This window comes from Taudactylus pleione, unplaced genomic scaffold (genome assembly GCF_031769625.1).
Source record: "Taudactylus pleione unplaced genomic scaffold, aTauple2 ptg000154l, whole genome shotgun sequence".
NCBI classification, from domain to species: domain Eukaryota; kingdom Metazoa; phylum Chordata; class Amphibia; order Anura; family Myobatrachidae; genus Taudactylus; species Taudactylus pleione.
Genome location: NW_028284556.1, coordinates 20,709,662 through 20,736,136, shown reverse-complemented (window position 1 = coordinate 20,736,136; position 26,475 = coordinate 20,709,662). Strand labels below are relative to the sequence as shown.

The window sequence follows — 26,475 nt, the reverse complement described above, 5'->3', positions numbered from 1 at the left end:
CAAATGAACAAGGAGAGATGCAGTACAGGGTGTGCTCATGCCGGATTGGAGTCTATAGGCCTAGGGTAACCACAGGAGGGAACATATGAGAAAATCGTCTGCCACTGCAACATTATGCAGTCAGGTTGAGTAATAATATTTTATGAAGCCAGGTAACGCCAAGGTCACCTGCTGTAGGGGACCGTTGGAGGATGTGAGCCTGAATCTACATTCTCTTAGAAGACCATATAAATTGCATAACTAATTTTTGAAGTTAAGAGGGCAACACAGAATGGATTATAAGGGGTAAATTACTAAACTCCATGTCTGGTCGAGATTGCAGTCACAGGTGTGTTTTGCCATTTTTTAGAATTCGAAAACTTACTAAAGGCAAACTTGGGTGAGAAATCATGAAACTCTCTTTAAACCATGGGTGAAGAGAAGACACAAATAGAAATAAATATACCATCGACCAAACTCACAGGTACTTTTCATAGCCAGTAATACAACTCTGGAATTTACCAAGAATCGTGATTATAATAACGGGTGTAATTTTAGCAAACTCGGTCCTAAATAGAAGTTTCAAATAGACTACATCCTGAGCTGCGTGTTTGGCAGAAGCATACACAGATCAGTGTGATATGTGTATGTTTCTGCCTTTAATTAGCCAAAATAGGGTTAAATTATAAAAATAAACTACGTGGGGTTTCTCCCCCCCCCCAAAAGCATAACCAGCCCTGGGCTCCGGAGCCAGTCCTTGTTCTAAAAATATGGGGGGACCAAACGTGTAGGGCTCCTCCGTATTTTATGAACCAGTAATGGGCTCTGAGAGCCAGTCCTGGTTTTAAAAATAAAGTGGAAAAATGGTGTGGGGGTTCCCATATTTATAAAACCAGCACCGGACTCAAACTAGCCGGGGTGTAATGCCGCAACCAGGGGACCCTTTCACTGGGTCATCCTGGCCAAAGCATTAATAGTTATAGTTTATGATACCCACGCTCTGAGTTCCTTTTATTTTGTTAAGGAGAGCAGCTGCACGTGTAGGTGATCAACCTATTAAGTATAACAGTAGTTTAAATAATGTGCTGCACTCTTCCTTTTTGGTGCTGTTTCTATACTTAAAGTTAGGTAAGTATTGATCTGAGAATTGAATCTCCTAAACTCAACCAACAGTAATTATGACAACCAATAAAACATAAATGGCTTTTACTAATCTTATAGGGATAAAATGCAGATTCCAAAATCATTCATATAACATGCATGTATATTACATACGGTATATATTAAAAACAATATACATCATAATATAAACATGGTGCCTATATGCACAAGAAGTTCAATGGGTTTAAAGGTATGTTTCAACACCTGAGTCTTTATGGTGATATGTTGTTCTTGTTAAACCTACATTTCTGGATCAGTAAATATAAAATAAAATTTAAAAAATTATTAGAAAAATTAAGAAAATTATAAATGTAGTAAAAATTAAAGAAATTAATAAAAATATATATAGAGAGGCACTGGTGTCATTGGACTTCCAGTGGGTGCTAATCCCTGGGAGGTAGTCACTGTTGAGATTGAAATCTAAGCGGCGTCCGACTGATCTCAAGCTGCCTCTCCGGATCACAGGTATCTCTGTGTCCGTTTTGTTAAAGACATCTCTCAGAGTCAGGGACACTGATCGGATCACAAACATTTCCTGAAAACTACAGGCAGATTAGTAAAAGCCATTTATGTTTTATTGGTTGTCATAACTTACTGTTGGTTGAGCTTAGGAGATAAAATTCTCACATCAATACTTACCTCACATGAAGTATAGAAACAGCACCAAAAAGGAAGAGCGCAGCACATTATCTAAACTACTGGCCAAAGCATTACCACTCCAATCTAGCATGCCCAGGCCGGGGATCTAAAAAAATAGTTAAAAAAAAACCACAGTACACACACAATGTAGATAGTAAAATTTATTACACACTAAACACACTCACACATGCTTACCTTCTTCCCGGTGATCGGTCTCCTTCTCCAGTAGTAATCCAAGGATTTCCCTAAAAAAAATAAATTAAAAACTCACCTATCTCCTGCCGCAGGTCAGTCCTCTTCTCCAGTGGAGTCCCAGCCTTGGCAAAATAACAAACTGACTGAGCTCGGACCCCTCAGACACTGAAGAGATGTATGTGTTTCCATATACATCGCTTCCCCAGTAAATGACATGATGGTGCGATGATGGTGGATTGTTCACAACCACTGACTGTGTTGCAGCTTACACAGGCACTGAAAGAGGGGTGTTTTTGGACTTGCACATTTCAGCGCTTGTTATCACAGCTACAACTCTGGAAAAAGATGTGCCTATATGTGAAAGCATAAATATGGCTTTTAAGTTTCTCCTCTGTATATGTTGACAACTACTAGGTGCGACAGTGGCTTTGCTAACTTAAGCTGGCCATACACCAGACCAACTTTCTTCCAGCTAATTGGTTGGTTGGAATGAAAATCCGGTAATACATATGAGCAAATGACTATCAGCCATTTGCTCCCAAACACCGGAAAACGGATGAATGCTGTTGTTTAGACAAGTTTTTGTTTAAATCAAACAGATTTAACCAACTTGCCTGAAAGACCTTTTTCATGTTTCCTGGTGTTTGGGAGCAAACGGATGATTGTCATTTGCTCCCATACATTAACAGATTTTCATTCCAACCAACCAATATTTTGAATTACATGATTGCTTCTTTGGTATCAAGAACAAATAGTTCAAAATATGGTGATAGCTATATTGGAATTAAGGCAATTGGAATTTTAGCCAGATTTCTGTATTTTATATATACACAGTATGTATATATATATATATATATATATATATATATATATATATATGTGTGTGTGTGTATATATATATATATATTTATATTTTATATATATATATAATTTTTTTTTTTTTTAAGGAGTGTATTTAAACAGTTTTATGCTATACATGGCCATATTTTCTGTGTACTATTAAAAAATATATTGTAATTGATTTAAATTGTATGAGTGTTTGCCCTATTGGAAGCGTTTCCTGTTAAGAAATATTGTTTTTCTAACTTTGTGGGTGACAATCACCTCCAAACAGGAAGCTGCAGCAAGAATTGGATAAAGGGAAGTCTGATACATACTAGATTTAGGTTGTTTTCTTTTCTTGTTATATTGTTATACACTACTGTAGTTGGATGGTTGGAGGAAAGTTGGTCTGGTGTATGGCCAGCTTTACATTCACATAATATTTGCTTTTGTAAATTGAAAGCTTACTTACACCTTGGGGGCTCTTTTCTATTTTTTTCATAAATAAACAGCATATTGGGCTCCTCCTGTATGAGAATAGAAAGCATGAGTTGCCCAATGCTGAATTATGTATGGGATCAAAAAATGGTATACTCAAATCAATGTGAGTGGCCTAGTAACAATAGCGAGAGAGAGAAAAAGAAATACAAACACAAAACTAGGCAATGATGGACACAGCAATTAGTGTACAGTAGTGAAGAGTTCTAACTAGGTATTTAAAGGCCCTATAGCAAAAGTATGTAAGGGCTCCTATGTACTGTACCACCCAATGGTGAAGAATGTATATAACACATATTACTCTGACAAGTAAGATGACCCCCCCCCCAAGCTCTGGGCACCATAGCAGCTGCACCCCTTGCACCTATGGTAGTTATGCCCCTGTAATAGTGTGATACCCTCAAAACCCACATTGTAATATTATATATATTGCACATATATCATCAAAATGTATCATCAGACAAGCTTCTAATCCTCTTGGTTTATTTTCAAGCTTCTCTCAGTTGATTGGCAGAAGAATTATTTGCAGGTGTCGGAGAGTTGGAGCATGTTCTAAATAGCCTGCATCCATTTCTCATGAATTTGTGCTTTAGTACTATCTATAACTATCAATAACTATTTCCTATGGGAAAAATAACTTTCTCTTCATATTGCATCAACTAAGGCTAGTGGCCCAAGGAATATTTACAGTTAACATGAAATTCCACTGGCTGAACAGGATGTAGTTAATAGACCAGCGGTCTAAATGCCACCGGTCTATATCCCGACTGCTAAAGCCCTATGGGGACTTATGATAGGCATCGAAATACTACACCTATCTTAATCCTGATGCCGGCAGACAGACACACGCCGAACAGGGTGGGTGTCTTAGCACTTAGCCGTGGGGGCGGGGTTTAGGCTAGGGGAAGATGGGTTAGGGTCAGGTGTCCCCCCTCCCCCCCCGGGAGGGTTAGGGTAGGTACGAGAAGAGGGCGTTAGGTTTAGGCACCTCCCAGGGGGGACTTAGGGTTAGACACCACCCAGAGAGTTTTAGGGTTTGGCACCACTACAGGAGGGTTGGGGTTAGGGGAGGGTTAGGGTGCTTACCAGCACTAGTTGGCATCTTGTTCTGTCAGGCTTCTCCTGTCGGGATTTCATACCCATTCTGATTGAACACCTAACTACCTTTTAATAACTGTGAAAAAATAATCTTGGTGGCTCCTTTAAGAGTTGTTCTCTGGTACATGCCTCTAGTGTTCTATAAACATGAGTAGATGAAGAAGTTCTTTCTTTTTTTTTTTCAAAATCTCTTTATTGAGCTTTTCAAAAAAGTAGTATACACTAGTTGTTACAAACACGTTAAACATCTCTTCTTATTGAATAACTCTTGACAGAAATAACGATAAGAGTAAGTTGGTTACAAGAGTTTTGGCACCATGTGAATAAGGAAACCTATATATAACTTAATATCCATATATTTATATATGAAAAATAGAGATAGTAACAATATGAATTGGTACATGTAGTGTAAAAGAAAGATCTTACGGAGAAAGATCATTCTATAATTATCCAAGAAAACAAGAAAAGAAAAAGAAAATGAAAAACTAATAGGGGTTATTTAACAACAGACATTAGACAATTGACACTAGACATAGGGGAAACACATTAGGGGAGGAAGGGGAAGGAGGGAATAGAACACGTATATAGATATTCTGGAAAGTAGGATGCATTTAGTGGACATCAACTAGCTTATTGATTTTATGAAAGTGAAGGCTCACAAAATAAACTACCCAATTAGCAACATTTCAGGAAGTACAAAAATAAGATGAGACTGATAAAAGTACATACTTATTCAACTTCGTACAAAACACGAATTATCATGATTAAACTCTGTTTCCTTTATGAAATCTTCTTAAGGAGAAACCAATCAGTTTGTTCAAATATTTTAAATATTTGTGTTTGAGTATCAGCATCTAGAGACTCCACAAATCTCCCCCATTTACGGTGAAATTTTATCCCTCCCGATTCTATGTTTGGAAGAGTAGAATACCTGTCAAAATACATTAGTTTTAACAATAGATCTCTTACTTCTTGAATCGTGGGTTTAGAGTGAGTAGTCCAGTGATTTAAGATGACCTTCTTAGCCGCAGTAATGGTTACAGAGAGGAAAGGAGTTAGTGATTGAATGTCAGGAGTGGTTTCCCAACCAGTAAAGTTAGCAAATAGTAGGGCCAAGGGATCTAGAGTGAGACTGAGATGTAGTTTGTTATTTAGCTCCAGTATTAGTTTATTCCAGAACTTCTTAATCACACCACAATCCCACATGCAGTGAACAAAGGTAGCATTTGAGTGTTTACATTTACCGCAAGCCCCTGTTTCAGCGACTACCATGTGTTTACGTTGGGAAGGAGCAATATAAGCTCTGTTTAAGGTTTTAAGATGTGTTTCTTGTAATAGGGAGGAACTTAAGGTGCGCATAGTGGGTTCAAAATTATAGAGTGGGTCTTTCTCAGTAATTATAGAGGGGAAGTCCGCTTGCCAGGATCTTAGGGTTTTTGACCAAAGTGAACTATCTGTTGGTGAGATTAATTCCTTGTACAGGAATTTTGTTTTATAGGAGGATTTTGAGACTCGGGATACTAATAGCATCAGGGGATCCTGTGATTGACTCATCATCATAGGAGGCGGTACTGATTGTATGTAATGTCTTATTTGTAGATATAAATAAAAAGAGGACTGGGGAAAATCGAATCTCTCCCTGAGCTCTGAAAAGGACAAAAGGTTCCCCCCCGGGTCAAATACGTCTGCTGTAGACCGGATACCCTTGAATTGCAGCCTCTTAAAAATTGGATTTTCCATACCAGGGAGAAACTGAGGGTTGCCCCAAAGTGGGATAAATTTGGAATGTTTAGGATTTCTCTTAAGGAGTTTGTTGATGGCCCACCATGCCAAATATGTGTAGCGAAATATTAAGTTATGTAGATGTTCTGGAGGAATTAGTGCTTTCGGAGTGTGAAGAAGAGCCCCCGGGGAGTAGGGTGCTAATAGTTCACAGTCCAATGGATATAAAGTATAATTGTTGCGTGATAGAAACCAGTCTAGTATGTATCGGAAATGTACTGTATATGTAAAGCTTAAAAGGTCTGGGAAGCTGACTCCCCCATTTTCTTTCGTAAGTTTCAATTTGGCTTGAGCTATTCTAGGTTTTTTGTTAGACCAAATGAACTTCACAAACTGTCTAGAAATACGGGTAATGTCTGCGCGAGTTAAGGAGATGGGCAGCATTTGGATCATGTATGATAGTTTGGGAAAAAGAATGGTTTTAATTACTGCCAGTCTCCCAAGCAGTGATAGGGGTAGTAACATCCAACGATCTATCAATTTATATAACGTCTGAAGCAAAGGTGAGAAGTTCAAAGAATATAGTTTAGATAATTGAGCAGGGATTTGTACCCCTAAGTATTTAATATGGGAGTCTAAAATCTTAAATTTATGCATGGAGGGGGATTGTGAGATTGAGGTTATATCACCAGAGACAACCAAGATTTCGGATTTCTCGATGTTAATTTTATAGCCCGAGATTTTCCCAAATTCTTCAATAATCTCCATGACCTGTGGGACAGAGTCCGAAGGGGACGACAAAAATAGCAACATATCGTCAGCGAAGAGAGCGACTCGTAAATCTACACTGCCGACTTTGATGCCTTGGTATAATGGGGATTGTCTTAATGCGATTGCCAGGGGTTCAAGCGCTATGGCAAATAATAAGGGGGATAATGGGCATCCTTGGCGTGTGCCTCTTTGAATTAAAAACGGTGCAGAGATATATCTGTCACAGACTACTTGAGTAGAGGGATTTGTGTAAAGGGTTTTAAGAAGAAGTATAAATTCTTTTTGGAAGCCAAACCTCTCTAAGGCAGAATAAAGGTGTGGCCAGAGAACCATGTCAAATGCTTTTTCAGCATCAAGTGACATTATAATTTTATCATTGGGGTCAATATGTTTATTAGTAGCTATAATAGCTGATAAGACGCGTCTAATGTTGACCACAGAGTGCCTACCAGTGATAAAACCAGTTTGGTCCTCATAAATTATTGAAGGTAGGAGATGTTTCAGTCTTTCCGCCATTATTTTGGTTAATATTTTATAGTCTAGGTTGAGAAGTGATATGGGGCGATATGAACTGGGGTTACTAAGATCTCGGCCTGGTTTGGGTAAAATTTTGAGGGTAGCAGAGTTGAAATGTCTTGGCATAGTGTTATGTCGGATAATATGATTTAGTACCTTTGTAAGAATGGGACATATCTTTTTAGAAAGTGTGTGATAATATTCTGCGGTTAGGCCATCAGGGCCTGGTGCTTTATAGTTTTTCATAATCTTTATTGCTTTGCTCACCTCGTCCTCAGATATCGGGGAAACCAAAGTATCATTAAATGGAGTGGGTACCTGTGGCAGTGGTAAAAATTCCCAAAACTTTTCTGATATACATTGAGAGGTAGAATTTTTTCCTTCTGAATATAATGTTTCGTAAAATGATCTCATTACCTCCATAACCTGAATTCCTGAGGTAGTAGTGGAACCATCGGGCATACGTAGGGGGTGGATTACCGAAGGGGGATTACTACCACGAAGCAAATTAGTAAGTAACTTCCCAGATTTATTTCCAAATTTATGGAATCTATGGTCTTTTTTAAAGGTAAATCGACTTTCCATTTTGATGAAGAGACCATCAAAACAGGACTTTTAAATAGGCGAGTCTGTTCCCATTACTATTACATACGGAATAAGCTTGAAAGGCTAATGTAAGGGATTGCTGGGCAGCCAAGTAGTCTTTCGCTAGCTTTTTCCTATGTGCTGACAGGTAAGAAATAATCTCGCCCTTGATAACCGCCTTGGACGTTTGCCAAAATAATATCGGGTCAGTTTCTAAGTGGTCAAGGATATTTTGCATATAGTCTTCCCAAGCTTTTTCTAACTTACACCTGAATTTTAAGGATTGTACTAGATATGAAGGGAACCGCCACATTCTAAAATTGCCTTTGTCACAATTCACATGAAGCCCCAGTCTCAAAAGAGCGTGGTCCGAGAGACCAATTGGTTCCATCTCAGCTTCTGTGATAAGCGGAAACAATGCAGTGGAAAAAAGCATATAATCGATTCTGGAGAGCGTGCCATGTGCTGCAGACAGGCACGAATATGACCTCTCCAAGGGGTGGAGTGTTCTCCAAACATCTAAAAGGTTTAAGCTGGCTGCAAAGGCTGGGACTCCCAATTTGGGAGGCTTCCGACACTGACTAGGAGTCTTTTGTCTGTCTAGGTGTATTAAAGAAATCAGGTTCATGTCTCCACAGATACATAAGGATTCAGCAGGGTATTGATTTAGAAGGGCAATTAGTTGTTGGAAAAAAGGTTTTGAGTAGACATTCGGTGCATAAATATTACATAATGTAAATTTTTTCCCCGCCAATAACACCTCACATATCAAATATCGGCCTTCGGGGTCAGCTTTCGTGGATATCAGCTCCACCTGTAAATGGTGTTTGATCAATATCACTACTCCTCTGGCTTTAGATGTGTATGGGGCAGATGCTAAGACTTTCCATTTAAGAGTATTCAATTTGTCAATCTCAGAGGGAATTAAATGAGTCTCTTGTAAGAGAGCAATGTCGATTTTAAGCTTATTTAGATAGAGAAGGATCTTTTTCCTCTTTTGAGGGGAATTAAATCCCCCCACATTCCATGAACCTATCGTAAATTCTGCCATTTAGCCTGAGTATCCGGGAAAGCATGAGGTTTAAACATATCTATAAAGGTCAGAGGGAGGGAGGACACAAGAGGGAAATACAAAACAAAGACAAAGACAGGGACATAATCATTTAAGCAAACATCCAATAATTCAGATATGGTTGCTAGAGTCAGTGAAAACATACCTTCTCCACAGAACTTCAGCAACAATTATACAATTAGTAATTGAACTATCCAGTGGACAAATATAATATACTTGTTCCAAACAAGTGCAGAAAAAATAGCTCCTAACCAAACCGGCAGCATTTAGTAAATATATATAAAGCCACTATAATTAAGACTTCTGTAATATCGCTTTAGTCGATAAATGCCTAATATATAGACCATAATATAGAAATAGCAACTAAAACAATAAGGAATCTCACCAACACATGAGTAACATGTTAGATTACCTCTGATTGTATCCTATTTTTTTTTTTCCCCCCTTCCCCCCCTCTCCTCCCTCTCTCCTCGTAGCGAGACTAGCTAAACACATAAACACATAAAAGTTCAGTATAGGTCTCTTCCAATTCAAAGGAAACATACAATTCAAAGGAATCATACAACCTGAGAATGTCTCGGTATGGCCTCACATGGCCTGAGCCAAGAGGTAATGACCTCATGGTTTCCAGTATGAATTTTGAAAATACCCGGCAGAGGCAGTGATTGTGATGCTATTCGGTTGCATCCGGGTTGAGTCCCCTAGTTTCTTCATCTTGTTCTCGGAGAAATGCTTCTGCGTCTGCGACGGATGTGAAATCGACAAAGGAGGAACCGTCATATAAACGAAGCCGTGCAGGGTAAAGTAAGGCAAATTTTTTCTGATCTCTAACCAGTCGGGAGCATATAGGGGAGAAGTCCTTCCGTGCTTTTGAGAGTTCTGCTGAGTAGTCTTGGAATATTAGTAGTTTACTTGATTCCCAGGTGATATCTCTTCGCTTTCTTGAGGCACTCCAGATAGCCTCCTTGTGAAGGTAGTTTAAACATTTAAAGAGAACAACACGGGGGCGTGCGTTTTTATCAGATTTCTGCTGCCCAATTCTGTGAGCTCTCTCTACAACTAAGTCATGACAAACGTCCTGTATGTGTAGCATAGTGGGGTGAGTGGAACGTATGAAGTCATAAAGCCCCGGGCCTCTGACTTCTTCGGGAAGTCCCACAATACGCAGGTTATTGCGGCGCGACCTGTTTTCTAGGTCGTCTAGTTTGCACCAAATTTGGTGTCTTGCTTTCTCCGTTTCCCCCACTGATTTTTTGAGATTGGCCACATCTTGGAACATTTCCCCTAGTCTGTGTTCTGTAGTGAGAACTCTTTGAGATAATTGGGACAGTTGGGCTTTGATGTCTGCTGTCTGAGCTTGTAGCAGTGGGCCCATGGCTTCCCTAACCGCTTGCACCAATGAGCCATAAGTGACAGGTGTCTCATCCGTGTTGGCTGGTGAGGGAGAGGAGTCCTGTGAGTCTTCAGACTTATTACAATCATCTTGGGGTAAGCCTCTTGAGGAATGAGGGGAGTTTGGGTCCGGTGATGTTTGGCCCATAGTGTGCGACGCCATATTGGGATCTAGGGTGTGGCGCTCTGCACGCTGGCGTTGCTGTTTCCCAGGTGCTGGCGGCATAAGGATGGACTCACTGCGTTGCCTGAGAGTTTCGGGGGTAGTGAGCGATGAAGGTGGCTGTCGGGAGGCTGGATATCAGCCGTGAAATAGCTGTGCTGCCGGGTGAGTAGCGGAGCTCCTCCGTCTAGCAGCCGCTCATATCAGCGCCGGAACCGGAAGTCAGAAGTTCTTTCTTACATGAACTGCAATATTTTGCTGCAATTACAACAATAACATGTTATATGTGGACCCATCTAGTGGTCTAATCTGACTATATAAATTACTATGTAACCTACTGTACTAAATGTCTATTCTCTTTTGTTACAGATCTTGGTGATTCTTCGGAACCCAAAAGACACAGCAGTGTCATATTACCATTTCGCAAACAGCAATCCTTTGCTTCCTACATACAGCTCTTGGGACTTGTTTTTCAAAGACTTTATAAGTGGAAACAGTAAGTTATCCATACGCTTATTGCATCATTAGGTGTAGAAACATTAGTGGCACTATTTCAATGGATAGCTTATGAATGTATGTAACTAGAGATGAGCGCAGACCCCTATGTTTTGATTTTGGCATAACCACCCTCAAATGTTATGGCTCTGGTTTTGGCAAAACCATCCTCAAGTGTTTTGGTTCAGTTTCGGTTTTGGATTTTTTAAAATGAAAATTGATAAAAACAGCTTTTAGATCCGAGATCCGAACTTACGGGTAGACCCTAGCCGGGACTCGGGTCTACTCGGGAACCCCAAAAGTGATCTGAGCCAGGACGCAGTTCAACTTGGAACCCCAAAGTTTGCATGTGTTCGGTTTTCAGCAATACCACACAGCTCATCTCTAGTTGTAACATAAATACATTGCGCTATTTTAAACACTCCAGGTGGAAGGGGCCTCTTCCTGTATGTTGTGCACGCCATGTGTCTCCCTCACTGTGAAGATGGTAGTCAGGGTTTTGGATGTCCTTGTGTGTCATGGCTGCGTCCTGCACTATGCACCTTCCAATAGGCTCCACCGCTACGCTGGGATATCCTTGCTCTGCACTCGGTGGTGGTTCTCTAGTGGGTGGCTGAAATCACCGCAAGTCCTGCAGAATCTTCTGTCCTTGTGTCTGCTGAGGCCTGGAGCAGAGATAACTACCTCCAGGTAGTGGAGGTGACAGCAGCTGTGATGGCGGCGGTCACATGTCCTCTCATGGAGGTGTAACAACCCTGATGCTAGTGTGCTATTGGTCTGCTGTCTCCCCCTCCTCCATTGTCTCAAAACAAACTTCTCCCTTTGAGGCCCTTAGATGTGTGGGGCCCATTCAGCCTAGTTGGCCTTATGAATAAGACTGCCCTGTCCGTCTGCTTTCTTGTTACTACCCTTGACTCCAGTTTTGCTTTAACAGACGGCAGAATCAAAGGTGACAAGATATGTTGTGCTTCACATACTCATAGTTCTGCATCCAAAATGTGCCTCACTTCCTCTTTAATAATGACCTCTCACTCCCCCCTACAATATTTTCCCGACCCAGGAATACTCCACCATGTTCAAACACTCCTCCAGACTGTCTGAAAGCTAACCTGAGCTACAATACTTCCACCTATACTTTTCACTCTAATACACCCACTATAAAATCTCCTCTGTGAGCCAAACTTGCTCCTCTTGTCTCAACTCTCCCATTTTTTCCAGTAAATTGTAAGCTCTCACCCTTTGTTTTCAGGTTTGTATTTATTTTTTACTTTGTATGTGCTTTTTTGAAGTATGCTCCATTTTCCCCACTATGTGGAGCTAACGAGCTCTGTGACAACTTACAAATCACCATCATCATCAACAACAATAAAATTGTATGTGCAGAGGGTAATCACTGACACCCTGTGTTAATATACTGTACATACGGCAGTTAAAAACATTGAGCATTTTTAGAATATTTTCAAAGATGGCTAATTATCTGTTTGATCCTTTCTTAAAGCTTGTTTGCATGTGTCCTCTATTATAGTAATTTATGGGTCATATTTTGATCATGCGCTCAGCTTGGAGAAACATATTGATGATGGGAATATACTTGTACTGACATTTGAAGATATGAAATTGGTGAGTGTTTGCTATATAGTATGTCATTCTACAGCACTAGTAACCATGACAGATATTCTAATGATTAGAGCACAACACATATACAGATGTCACATACAGCAAGCCTTAATACGCCATGCAGTATGAGATGCCTGGTGCGGGTGAGCCACGCTGAGTGGTGTAGCATAGCAACTTTTTCTTTAAATTTGCATCTTATACGAACCGGAAACGCAGCAAAATACCACTCAGTCTGTAGCAGAGAGCTACTTTAACCTCACGCACGCTGATGTACAAATGACACAAATCAAATGATCAATGCCATCTCGTTAAGCTATTCTGTTATAACCAGGTTAATGGATTAGAAAAAAAGGTTACATTAATAAAATTTCATATGTGAGGTAATCTATTAATAATTAATTTCATAGTCTATAGTAAAAATATATATGTATAGCAATTCATGATTTCTATATATGAAATGGTTACTTTGAGGTAAAATGTAAAGTATGTACAAATTATATAAAGAAAAAAAAGCATATATGTTTCATGTATTTATATGACAATTTATGTGGTACTCTTTTCTCTGTAGTGGGGATGTGCCCAAGTGTGTGGGATTCAAATGCACAGGAAAAGAAGGGGTGGAGTGATATGGCTGGGTAAAAGAAGGGCAGGTACAGATACAGGGATATAACAGCTGTCAGCAGCTGCTGACAGTTAGTCTGGTGTTCCCCTGCTTGAGTCCCCTTTCCCTGTGTCCCAGGCAGCGGAGTCTCGGTGGGCTGCTGGGCGCAGGGGGTGGAGCCGGTGATGAGGCATTAACGTCAGCTGTCAGCTGAGGAAGCTTTCCACTGACAGCAGAGAGATTATGGTCCGAACTGTGTTGCAGCAGCGGGGCAGAGCAGCACTAAAGGAACAGCGGCGGAGACGGAGTCTGGGCAGTCAGTCTAAGCGGCTGAATCAGAGGAAGCTGCAATAGCATTTCAGGAGCACTGGCACTGTGACAGGCAGCCGACTCTCCCAGCTCCTTCAGCGGTGAGCAATACAAGAAAGCCATCCTCACCCAATATGAGCAGCTGAGCGGAGGGACAATTATAGTAACAGGGCAGAAGCAGTAGCGCTGTGTCCCGGAGTGAGTACCTATACTATCTCACTCCATCATAAGTTCAGCCATATATACATATATTCCATAGAAAAAAACCTTACTTCTTAGACATGATCTGAAATTTCACAAAACCTACTGAATTTGTGCCACTCAAAATAAAAAAGCAATGAAATTACGATCATTAAGGCTGACACCTTAATGGACATGTTCCTTGCGTAATACAGATATGGTATGCTATCACACCCTGTGGTTAACTGCAGATTCAGCACTCTCACAGAATGATATTGCTGTCACTCACAAAATGGTGGAGCTGCTAATTCACAGAATTGTGTGCTCATTGGAATACACACATGCAGTCTATGCAACTGAGGTTTGAGCAGTTATGTGGCTCCCACATCCCACTCAGTGCCCACAATCTTCCCATTCAATCACCACAACAATGTCACTGGCTTCCAACATCCTTCTCACTGCATACATTTATCTCATTTAGATTACTACTGAGGCGGCGGCGCACGTTTGGAATAAAAAAAACAAAACAAAAATAGAGTGCATTGCAGCAAAAGATGAAACAAGACTTCTTAAGCTCCCTTATTTTTAAAACTATCATACTTAGTCTATGCATGTACACTTTCTTCCCCTATGTGCCTCCATGCTGCTATATATTCCCCAATCCCTACTGCTGTGTGGTCTCCCAACTGTGCTAGTCTGTGTTCCCTCAACCACTCCAATCTGTTTTTCCCCAGTCACACCACCCTGCATCCGTGCTATCTCCACAGCCACGTTGTTGTCTTTCTCTCATCTGTGGCACTCTTTCTTCCTCTATCTGCACTACTCTGGTCCCCCCAACCGTGCAACTTTGTCTCCTCCCACCACACGCACCACTCTGTCTTCCTCCCCATCCACACCAATCTGTCTTCCCCAATCCCTACTGCTGTGCTAGTCTGTGTTCTCTCATCCGCACCAATCTGTCTTTCTCCATCTGCACTGCCCTCCATCCGTGCCACTCTGTTTCCTTCTGCACCAATGCCTTCCCCTAAGCCCCGCCGCTTTGTCTTCCTTTCCTCTGTGGCACTCTTTCTTCCTCCATCTGCACCACTCTGTCCCAACTGTGCAACTCTGTCTCTTTTTCCCACCCGCACTACTCTGTCTTCCTACCCATCCACACTAATTTGTCTTCCCCAATCCCTACTGTTGTGTGTTCTCCAATTTGTGCTAGTCTGTATTCCCTTAATCGAACCAATCTGTCTTTACCCATCTGCACTGCTCTGTCTTTCCATGTTCATGCCACTCTCAACCGCTATCCACGTCGCTGTCCCCCCAAACCGTGCCACTCTGTTTCCCCCCATCCGCACCACTGTTTTCCACCCATCTGCATTACTTTGTTCCTCCACCCTATCCACACCACTGTTTTTCACCCATTTGCATCACTTTGGCTACCCCCCCTGTACTGCTTAATCTTCCAACCTCTACACACCTTTTTTGTCTCACCTATCCATGCTGCTCTGTCTCCTCCCCCCATGCACACCACTTTATCCCATATGCACAGCTCTATTTTCTGATTAGACCTCAGTTGCATAGACTGCATGTGTGTATTCCAATGAGCACACAATTCTGTGAATTAGCAGCTCCACCATTTTGTGAGTGACAGCAATCTCATTCTGTGAGAGTGCTGAATCTGCAGTTAACCACGGGGTGTGATGGCAGACCATATCTGTATTGCGCAAGGAACACGTCCATTAAGGCGTCAGCCTTAATAATTGTAATTTCATTGCTTTTTTATATTTTGAGTGGCACAAATTCAGTAGGTTTTGTGAAATTTCAGATCATGTCTAAGAAGCCTTAATGGGACGTGTAAAACCGTAAGGTTTTTGGTCTATGGAATTTCATAGTTTTTTTAAAATGTATTAACTATCAGGGTTTGGATGAGCAAACCAAGACACCTGCAGGGGAGAAGGGCAAAAAATGGAACACTAACGCAGGTGGAAGAGGGAACAGCACACAGGAGGTGGTTTGGGAGGTGCAGAGTGTGAGACGGCTGTAGGCGTTTGGAGTAGCGGCAGCAGTGGTGGTGCAGAGCAGCGTCAGCAGTGCAGTGCAAAGGGGGCATCAGCGGGCGACAGAGGGCTCACTGGCAGTGCGCATGCACCTGAGAAAATAAAATCAATAAGAAACAGATGCACGAATGCAGCAGTGAGATCCATCTATATTAAAAATTGAATGTGTAAAATAAAAAAGCCACAACCAGCCAGTACTGGTTGTGCTAAATACAGGGGACAAATGACGTAGAGGTCCCCTGTATGAAGCACTACCAGCACCAGGCTTTTCAGAACCAGCCCTGGTGCCAAAATAGAGGGGACAAATGACGTAGGGGTCCCCCGTATTCAGTGCAACCAGCACTGGGCTCTGAGCTGGCCCTGGTTCTGGAAATACAGGGGGAAAAAATGCATAGGGTCCCCCTGTATTTAACAGAACAAGCACCAGACTCTTTCTAGTGGGGGTGTGATGCCACAGCCAGGGGAGCCTTTTCACCAGGGCCACCAGCTGAAGCATCACCCCTGACCGCTAGTCAGCTTAGGCCAGGGATCCCTGGGAAGCTGGAGACCACCCCAATAAAGGGGTCCCCCTGTCCAGGGCACCCCAGACCCAGGCTGATAGCCCAGGGCTATCCCCAGCACCCCTGGGCAGTGGGTACTGGGTTGATTGTGTTGTGCGGTACATATGAAAATATAATTGTCTTTTGCAGTAGTACTACAGGTCCCAGCAGGCATCCCCACATACTGGCACTTGGAGAACCACAAGTACCAGCAGGCGGGGCATTAAGGGAATGCTGGTACATATAGTACCCCTGCAAAAGAAATATTAAAATAAAAAAAGACACAATTTTTTTAAAGAATTTTATTTTGCCACACCTTCACCTGGGGGCCGGCAGTCTTTTAGCTCTTTTACATGGCTGCCGCTTCCCCCAGCACTTCTATGGCTCTATTCACCTGGAGGGCGGTGGGCACCGCCCACCCAGGGCTTCCGCTGCGTCTTCTTGCTTCAGCTAGTCTTCTCTCCAACTCCCCAGCCGACGACTGACTCGACGGGGCCTCGCGCTGGCTGTACATAAGCCAGCCGAGGGGGCGGGGTATTGACATCACGAGCAGTGATTGGCTCGCAGTGGCCATCTTTGAATTTCAAAAATGGCGCTGAATGTTAAATGATAATGTAAAATTGTAATTACTGTCTGTAGACACAGGTATAATATACTGAAGTTTTGTAAAGTGAATGTGTATATCTGACCTGTCTTATATAAAAGTTAACCTGATCTAATACTGTCTATTTATTACTTACCTGGAGAGGGTGGAGCACGGAGTTCATATGTATGGAGTAGCCTAAAAGAAAAGAAAAGACAGGTGGTATAAACACAATTGTGTTAAACCCAGATTATATTTTTGCATTGTTGTGCACTATACATTAGAGATGAGCGGGTTCGGATTTCAGAGATCCGAACCCACCCGAATTTAGCAGATCTGAGTCGGATCCAAGCAGGCTCTGGGTTTCCTGCCTGACTCAGATCTCAAAACCGAGGCAAAACCATAGATTCGGAAATCTCGCGGTTCGCGAGCTTACGTCTCTATGATCAATGTAGTATATAGGGACTGAGCAGCGGACGCCATTTCACTCCGGCTGTGGAGACTGAACAGGGAGGGTGGGTAGAGTTGCTGGTGTTGTTTGGTGTTGTGCTGTCTGCTGTGTCCTGGGTTGGTGCTGCTGACCCATTCTGGGCTGTGCTGTCTGCTGTGTCCATCTGGGCTGGTGCAGAATACGTCTGGGCTCTGCTAAGTCCATCTGTGCCCAAGTTCTGGACTCCAAAAAAAACAAACAATAAAAGTCTCGATTTGTGTAATATTTTTCTGTGTGTGCGTGCGTGTTAGGCTTAACCCCACAAGATCCAGCCAGCAACGCAAGTTGCAACCTAGTGCTGCCCGACTCCAGTTGAGATCAATCGGTGCTCTGGGCGCAAGTTCTGGAGCTTAAAAAAAATAAAAATCAATTGTCTTTTTTTGATCTTTTACTGTCTGTGTGTGTGCGTGCATGTTAGGCTTAACTGCACAAGATCCAACCAGCAACGCAAGTTGCAACCTAGTGCTACCCGACTCCAGTCATGATCAATCGGTGCTCTGGGCTCAGGTTCTGGAGCTGAAAAAACATAAAAATCAATTGTCTTTTTTTTTATCTTTTACTGCCTGTGTGTGTGCGTGCATGTTATGCTTAACCGCACAAGATCCCGCCAGCAACGCAAGTTGCAACCTAGTGCTGCCCGACTCCAGTCGTGATCAATTGGTGCTCTGGGCTCAAGTTCTGGAGCTAAAAAAAAAAAAAAAAATGAACTGGCTTTTTTTTTTATCTTTTACTGTCTGTGTGTGTGCGTGTTAGGCTTAACTGCACAAGATCCAGCCAGCAACACAAGTTGCAAACTAGTGCTGCCCGACTCCAGTCATGATCAATCGGTGCTCTGGGCTCAAGTTCTGGAGCTGAAAAAAAATAAAAATCAATTGTCTTGTTTTTTGTCTAATATTTTTGTGTGTGTGCACGACTGCACGTGTGTGAATTTTGTAACCGCACCTTGGCTACACTATTGGTGCTTGTGACACTGCGTCAAGACCGCAGAAAATATGGAGGGCTGTCACATGACAGGAGAGCCAAGAACCACATGTTGTAGCTGCTGCCAGCAGTGCAAGGCCGTCAACTTCCCCAGGGCTTAAGTCATGCCATCGATATGGTAAAGCTACTTGTACTGAAGTTAAGAAAAAAAAATTGAAAGGAAATTTGCCTTTAGATAAACAAAAAATTGGCAATATGCCCTTCACTACACAAAGTGGCAAGGAAAGGATAAGGCCTTGGCCTTTCTTTAGGAAGACTGCTGATTCTGATAGCCCTTCGGAAAAAACAACTGTGTGCCCTGAGAAATCGAAATCACAAATCCCCAAGGAGAGTGCAAGTGTGTCCGCGGTTGCCATGTGTGAGCCAGACCTAAATACTAGTGTACAGGAGGATCCTCCAAGTTCTAACAGTTTTTACACAAGAAAAAATCCAGATCCAAAACCAAAACACGAAAACAAAACATGGAGGTGAGGTTTTGATAAAATCAATCCAGATCCAAAACTAAGGGAGATCCAGATCCAAAACCAAAACACGGGGATCGGCGCACGTCTCTACATCATACTCATAAGTAATAGGTTTTCCCAAGCAAGCCTTACAATTTAGCTTGGGTGGAGGCACTGGAATAGTAATAATATGAAGTACACCAATTAACATGCATTTAAGGGTGGGTAAAAAGAGATTACATAGGAGTTAGTAACCTGGTGTCCCTTTAGAGGGTAAAGGGGTGTTACACTGTGTCATTGCATTGTGACTAAGCAAAAAAGATGCTCCTGCCATGCTGATAAGGGCTGTTTGACGCAGCTGCAGCAATAGTGTACAAGGACACATCTGTAGTTTAGTTTTGGTGCTGATGTAATAGAACAGTGGGCCGGATTCAGACTTGTATGCAAACCCGATGGATAGAGATCAGATTGTTAGAGATCTGCGCATGTGTAGGATCTGCACTGTGCATATGCTGGTCTCTCTATCTGGAAGTATGCCCACAGTGCCCCTAAGCTGCAGCATGAGCGAAATGCTGCCACTGTTTGGGGGTGGGGAATGGGCAGGGCCGGCCAGTGTTCCCAAAAACGTTGGTGTGATTCCCCCATTTTCTGGAAGTGGGGAGGCCAGATTTCCTGGAGCAGTTCCGGTGGTAATTCTGAGCATAGGCTTACTCGTGGCGACCCTATGCTGCATCTTCGGATGCAGCATTTTTATCTGTGATGCTCAGGGGGCGTCTGTTGTCCTCAGATGCCTCCTGAAGCATTAGAATATTTTGTCAGGCTGCAGCAGCGATGGGTATAGCGTACAACTCTGAGTCAGGCCCAGTGTACATATCTGCGCCCTTGACCCTTCATTACCACTATTTTACATATGGGCATAATTCATACTTACCTACTCTCCCAGAAGTTGCAGGGGAGGCTCCGGAATTTTCAGGGAGCCCCCCAGACCCCCGGAAGAGTATCCAGATATCCCGCATCCTGCCCACTTCCTAGTGAAGTGGGAAGAATGAAGAGAAAATTGCCGGCATTTTGCCATGAATTGCGGCTTCGAAATTGCATCATTTAGTCCCGCCCCTCCTCGTGCTTCTGCGATTCGAGCAGTTTGGTGTGCTGGGGGCGTGGCCTAATGACATAGGAACCCGGCCCCTCCCCTCAAAGTGGCCAGCTGTGTCTGCTCTCCGGGCATCTCATGGGGAGCAGATAATAAAAGTCGGCAAGTATGGCATAATTATTACCAACATTTCAAAAATTATTTCTAGGGTCACTTTGTTGAAGTTTTGATAAAGGTACATCATGTACGAAATTGGCCTCAGTAGACCTGGAAAGTTATTGTCAAGAATGACATCTAAAATACAGTAAAACAGGGATTATTTGCGCAGTTGGTCAGTGTTGAATAACAGACGTATTTTTAGGATCAAACATTTCCAGGGGAAATGATAGAACTGCCCCTGGAAATTAGAGAAGGTTTAGAATATTGGGGTCTATTCATGAAGCAGATATGCGCCCTGTTTAGCTGAAATAACGGCTCTTCTCTGCTTCGTGCTATTCATGGAGCAAGTTTCCGTGGTACCCCCGCTCCATGCCTGCATCGCATCACCATACTATTGTATGGTGAGTGAGATTCATGAAGGAACAGAAAGCTCAACTTTCCTCTCCTCTCCTGTGGTACAGATTCGCCATCTGAAGATGGCGTTAATTTTACCGCAAACCGAACAGAGAAGGTTCCACAAGCCAAACAGAGAAGGGAAGCTGCACCCTGCTCTCTTTCTGGCAACCGGCGCTAGCTCCGCCCCTTTTTCCCAGCGTCCATTGCAGCAGGTCCGACCTGACCTGCTGCTCTCAGACACCGGGGCATGCGCAGTGAGGAATAGGCATATTGGGCTCCTGATATGTCTGTCTTCTCCCTGTGTACTGGGATCGCGAAGGGGCCGGACAGGTAAGTGTGTGATGCGATATATAGTGACATCTTTTGGTAGCCACTTCATGTTCTATATGAATAGACCCCTAGATATAAGTTAGGTCAGTTATTTTCTGTAAATGCACATATATATTTCTTTCACTAAAATACTACAGAAATTTATAATTTTGACTTGGTCTCTCTTTTTTTAATTTGTTTAAATGTTTGTTTATTCTCTTTAAGAACTTCACTACAGAAATAAGGAAAATAGCAGACTTCTATGGGCTGTCTATGACAGATGAGCAAGTCCAACATGTTCACAACAAAACTACTTTTACATCTATGAAAGTGAATTCCAGTAATACTCATGGAAATATAGGAAGTGTTTTCTTCAGGAAAGGTTAGTATAATTATTAGTGGCATTGCTTACATTCGGAATATAAAGTATTTCAGGCTCACAGTACCTGTATAAAAGGTCTACAAGATACAATTATAACCAAGGAAAAAAATATTATTCTAGCAGTCATTTTATCAGCATTTTGCTATACAAATTTAGTCATTATGCATATGAAAGGCTGTTTCTCTATTTATTTCCATTAAGAATTGAGATTAAATTAATAAACTTACATAACCAAGGCAGAAAAGTAATGTTACATTTACACTATAGTTGAATATTATTTCCTACAGCATAGCTTATTTTCCAGAAAATCCACTACCCACAGGGTCTGCTTAACAATGGCAGTGACTTCCCTGCTAATCACATGATGGACAGGCAGTCCTAGGGGAAGGTGTTTCCTCCCCCTGGGACTGCCAATCTGGACTGCAAAAGCAGAGTTCTTCCCATGGAAAGCCACTTCCCTGCTATCACGGCAGCCCTTCCCAACTTCAAGGGCTGCAGGTGATGCAGTCCTTAGAGGCAGACTGGCTTGTTAATTTGTGCATATACACAGGATTACGATCTTTACAGTATATACCCCCCAGCTAGCCAAGGCAGGAGCCACGGCTGCTGCAACCAATCAGAGTTTAGCTGTCATTTTTCTAGTGGAGTTCAGAAAATGATAACAAACATTCCCATTTAGCAGTTTTTTAGAATTGTCCTCCAAAGCATTCAATGCTTCTTGGAGAGCAATATTTCAGTTTAATCTCCCTTCAATTAAAGTTACTGTATTTGTCATCTACAATAGTTGCACTTGGTGTATTTAATTAACTGGGAGCATGAGAGTTACCTCTCATGGCGGCCATTTTCCCAGAGATTTGCAAATGCGTACTAGAGATGTCTCCTGAAACATAGGACGAGCACCATGTTCCCGGAGACTTGCGCATACACAATAAACTGTCACAAAGCCAGAGTCTACTGCACTGGAAAGGAGGGGGCCCGCACGGAGGCTCCTCATGGGCCACCTCCTCTCTTAAAATGCCCGTGGCCTGATGTTGAAAATATTAAAGGGCTTTTACTGACAAGGGGAGGGGCGGTGATCAGTACAGTGTGGGTGTGGCCACAGCCGTGTGGGTGTGTACACCCCCTACACTTTTAGCCCCAATGTATCCCTAAATGCATAAAAATTGCATACATTTCTGAAAAAACTAGAAGTACAATTTTAATACATATGATGATGGGCCTGTTTTTATTTTGGGGGCCTGGAGCTGTAGCTTAATCTGCTTCAATATTAATCTGGCCTTGCGCCAAACTTGCTTACTTTTGCATTCTCTCCTCCGGGAGAAGCCCAGAGAAAAAACGCTACAAACTGGAGGTGGACGCGGGCCCAGCGCTACGTGTCATTAGACACCACCTCCTCGTTGGGAATGCCGCAAATTGCGGGTCAATTCGAGAGGGGTGGGGACAATATGACATGATTTTCATAGCGACACTTATTGGCCACGCCCCCCTCTCCATTTACCCACGAATGGTTGCATTATTCTCCCCATAGTGCTCACTTTGCTAGGAAGTGGGCACCTGGGCAGGATGTGGTAGGGCCACCTACTCTTCTGGGGATCCGGAGGACTGTCCGCAAATTTGTGAGTCTCCCACAACTTCAGAGAGAGCAGGCAAGTATGCCCTGTGTTGGTCATCTTCTGGAAATGTTCACACCAAAAAAGACAGGGCTGAAACTAGAATGGTGAAAGCTAAGTTGTATGCAGCAGACTACCAATGAGGGAGACCTGAGGCAGACAGTGGGGAGTGATCTAGTAAGGGTTGAATATATTACAAGTGGGAGGGGAGATAACAGTATATGCTGGGGAAGGAATGTGAAGCATACTGTAATAACAGTGCATAACGTAACATTTTTACACATACCAAATCATTACAAAGTAGGAGGGGGAATGTAATAGCCTCAGATTTTGAATAACAGGCGATTTTCTGCGAGTTTACGTCGAGTTTCAAGACACCGTATATGTAATTGAATGCGACTAGAGGTAAATTGTCTAGGAATCGACAAAATCACTTTCCACTGGATACAAGTCGCCTTCTCGATTTTTGTAATGTCAAACATAGAAGTCATCAGATGTAATAGCCTGTGCAGAAAATCACCAGAATAAAAGAGGTGCCAGAATTAATTCATTAATTTGTTATTGGAGCAATAATGTTTAAAAAATAAAAACATTTTACATTCTGAAAACAATAATATTTTTATGTTAATTGTGGTCTTCTTTATTAATTAATTCTGGTTCTTGAAGTACCACAAATTTATAATATAATTGGTGCTTCTATCATTAATTACTATGGCCTCAATTAATCTAAAAATATTTTTGGATGCATCATTTTAAATGTTATTATTGCCCCCAATAATAAAATCTTTAAATAGTTATGGCTCATCAATATTTTAATTATTTTCGGACCCCTTAATTCAGTATTAATTAGTGACAAGTAAAACATATGTGTAACGCAGGGACGTGCGGGTAGGCATGGGAGGCAGAGCCTCCCCTGTCATACTCCCTGTCAGACTACAGAGTTTTGAATATAAAAAAAAAATTGAACAAAACAAAGAAGATATTTATAACTTATATATTTCTTCTTTGTATTATTCTGATCATTTTTATAGGCAAAATTCATCCAAATTGCAGCACTCCATGGAAATACAGAGAGAGATGAGGCAATGTGTACCCAGCACAACATCACTCTGATACTAGCCAGTGTCTCCCCAGCCATTGACCTCACTGCACGTCCCTGGTGTAATATAGCTGTTTATTATGTTCTGCCTGGTCAGATAGCTCACAATGCATGTAGCCTAAGCAATCTCTCTGGGCATAGTTTTTAGCAACTTTGTCCTTTTTACATGGAAACAAATCAACTCGCCATTGATATTTTTTACTAAACCACAAAATGACCTTCTATTACATCTGCCGACTTTGAGGCCAAATCTCGCGGCAATTTCTGACAACGTCAATAAAAACCGCAACCTTTACATTTGGCGGCCAAAGCCTAAATCAGGGGAAGATGCACTAAGCCTTGGAGAGTGATAAAGTACCAACCAATCAGCTCAGGAGCTGATTGGTTGGTACTTTATCTCTCTCCACTTTATCACTCTCCAAAGCTTAGTGCTTCTACCTTAATTTTACTATATCTTTTCCTCAGTATCCATACCCCCACCAAAGTGAATGTTCATCATGGGGCCAAAGCAGAGTTGAATGCAAATCAGATGCAATTGCACTCGCAACTAAATGCTTATACTTACATGTAGGTTGAGTTGTACAATCTATGTGACCTCACTGCCCTTATCAGTATGCTTGGTTTCATAGCTGCGCACAATTACACCAACCCTATCCTTGGTGTAATAGATGATCAACACTGCATAGCCCTCAGTTAATCAATACATTTTCATCACCTCTCTCTAAACTTAGCCTACACGTGAGCACCCTGATGCCACCCAGTTTGCCCATGCAGCTGCATGTGGCAATACGTTTGAGCTGCGTATGACTTTACATTGGCCATAGATGGGGGCTCTCTTCTCCAGGGCATGTGCAATGCGAAAGCACACACAAGATCCTCCCACAAAATTGACGTGTGTTCAACCCCTAAATGGATAACATAAGTTTACTGTATACTTTTGCATACCATTTGATGGATCTTTTTATAGGGGTCTTTAAATGAAAATAACAATATTACACAAAAAAAATGCAATAGAAAAATTTAAATCTCAAAAAGATTAATGACTTTAGTTTTTACCTAGTTTACAAGTAAATCACGCCTGTAATTACAAATACTGAGTAGCTAGTGTACCAATTTTATTCTAACCTTTACCATTTATAATTATTATTAGGAGAAATCGGGGACTGGAAGAGTCTTTTTACAGAAGAACAGAGTAAAGCGGTGGATGCCAAGTTTGAAGAAACCCTGGCAGGAACAAAGCTGGGAGAGAAGATAAACTATAAAAAATATTGTACATTTTAGAGACACTCCCCCCCAAGTTAAATGTTTAATTGTGTTAAATAAAGTTTTCTCACAAGTAAAACTGGTGTTACATATAATTAGATATGAGTTCTAACTCTGATCACTTTATGGGGTTCCAAGTACAACTGAGTCCAGGCTAGGGTTTTCCCACAAGTCTTATATTGGATCTAAAAACGGATCTTGCGTGTTTCTGATGGCATATACAGTCAGGTGCATAAATATTGGGACATTGACAGAATTTTCATATTTTGGCCTCTATTCACCACCACAATGGCTTTGAAATGAAACAAACAAGATGTGCTTTAACTGCAGACTTTCAGATTTAATTTGAGGGTAATTACATCCAAATCAGGTGAACGGTGTAGGAATTACAACGGTTTCTATATGTGCCTCCCACTTTTTAAGGGGCCAAAAGTAATGGGACAAACTAAACAATCCTAAATCTAACTTTCACTTTTTAATACTTTGTTGCAAATCCTTTGCAGGCAATTAAAGCCTATAGTCTGGAACGCATAGACATCACCAGACGCTGGGTTTCATCCCTGGTGATGCTCTGCCAGGCCTCTACTGCAAATGTCTTCAGTTCCTGCTTGTTCTTGGGGCATTTTCCCTTCAGTTTTGTCTTCATCAAATGAAATGCATGCTCAATCGGATTCAGGTCAGGGGATTGACTTGGCCATTGCATAACATTCCACTTTTTAGCCTTAAAAATCTCTTTGGTTGCTTTTGCAGTATGCTTCGGGTCATTGTCCATCTGCACTGTGAAGCGCCGTCCAATGAGTTCTGAAGCATTTGACTGAATATGAGAATATAATATTGCCCGAAACACTTCAGAATTCATTCTGCTGCTTTTGTCAGCAGTCACATCATCAATAAATACAAGGGAACCAGTTCCATTGGCAGCCATACATGCCCACGCCATGACACTACCACCACCATGCTTCACTGATGAGGTGGTATGTTTTGGATCATGAGCACTTCCTTTCCTTCTCCATACTCTTCTCTTCCCATCACTCTGGTACAAGTTGATCTTTGTCTCATCTGTCCATAGGATGTTGTTCCAGAACTGTAATGGCTTTTTTAGATGTTGTTTGGCAAACTCTGATCTGGTCTTCCTGTTTTTGAGGCTCACCAATGGTTTACATCTTGTGGTGAACCCTCTATTTTCACTCTTGTGAAGTCTTCTCTTGATTGTTGACTTTGACACATATACACCTACCTCCTGGAGAGTGTTCTTGATTTAGCCAACTGTT

General features: G+C 41.9%; 1 protein-coding gene across 1 annotated transcript in view; it reads left to right on the top strand.

Moving 5' to 3' along the window:
• The window catches only part of LOC148521937 (sulfotransferase 6B1-like), a 44,883-nt gene extending 19,654 nt beyond the window's left edge, over positions 1-25,229 (top strand). The window contains exons 4-7 of the mRNA XM_088474396.1: positions 10,983-11,109; positions 12,634-12,728; positions 21,076-21,232; positions 25,092-25,229. Of these exons, the coding sequence (XP_088330522.1) occupies positions 10,983-11,109; positions 12,634-12,728; positions 21,076-21,232; positions 25,092-25,222 (510 nt within the window). The 3' untranslated portion in view covers positions 25,223-25,229. The remainder of the gene's footprint in view (positions 1-10,982; positions 11,110-12,633; positions 12,729-21,075; positions 21,233-25,091) is intronic.
• The last annotated feature ends 1,246 nt before the right edge of the window (positions 25,230-26,475 follow it).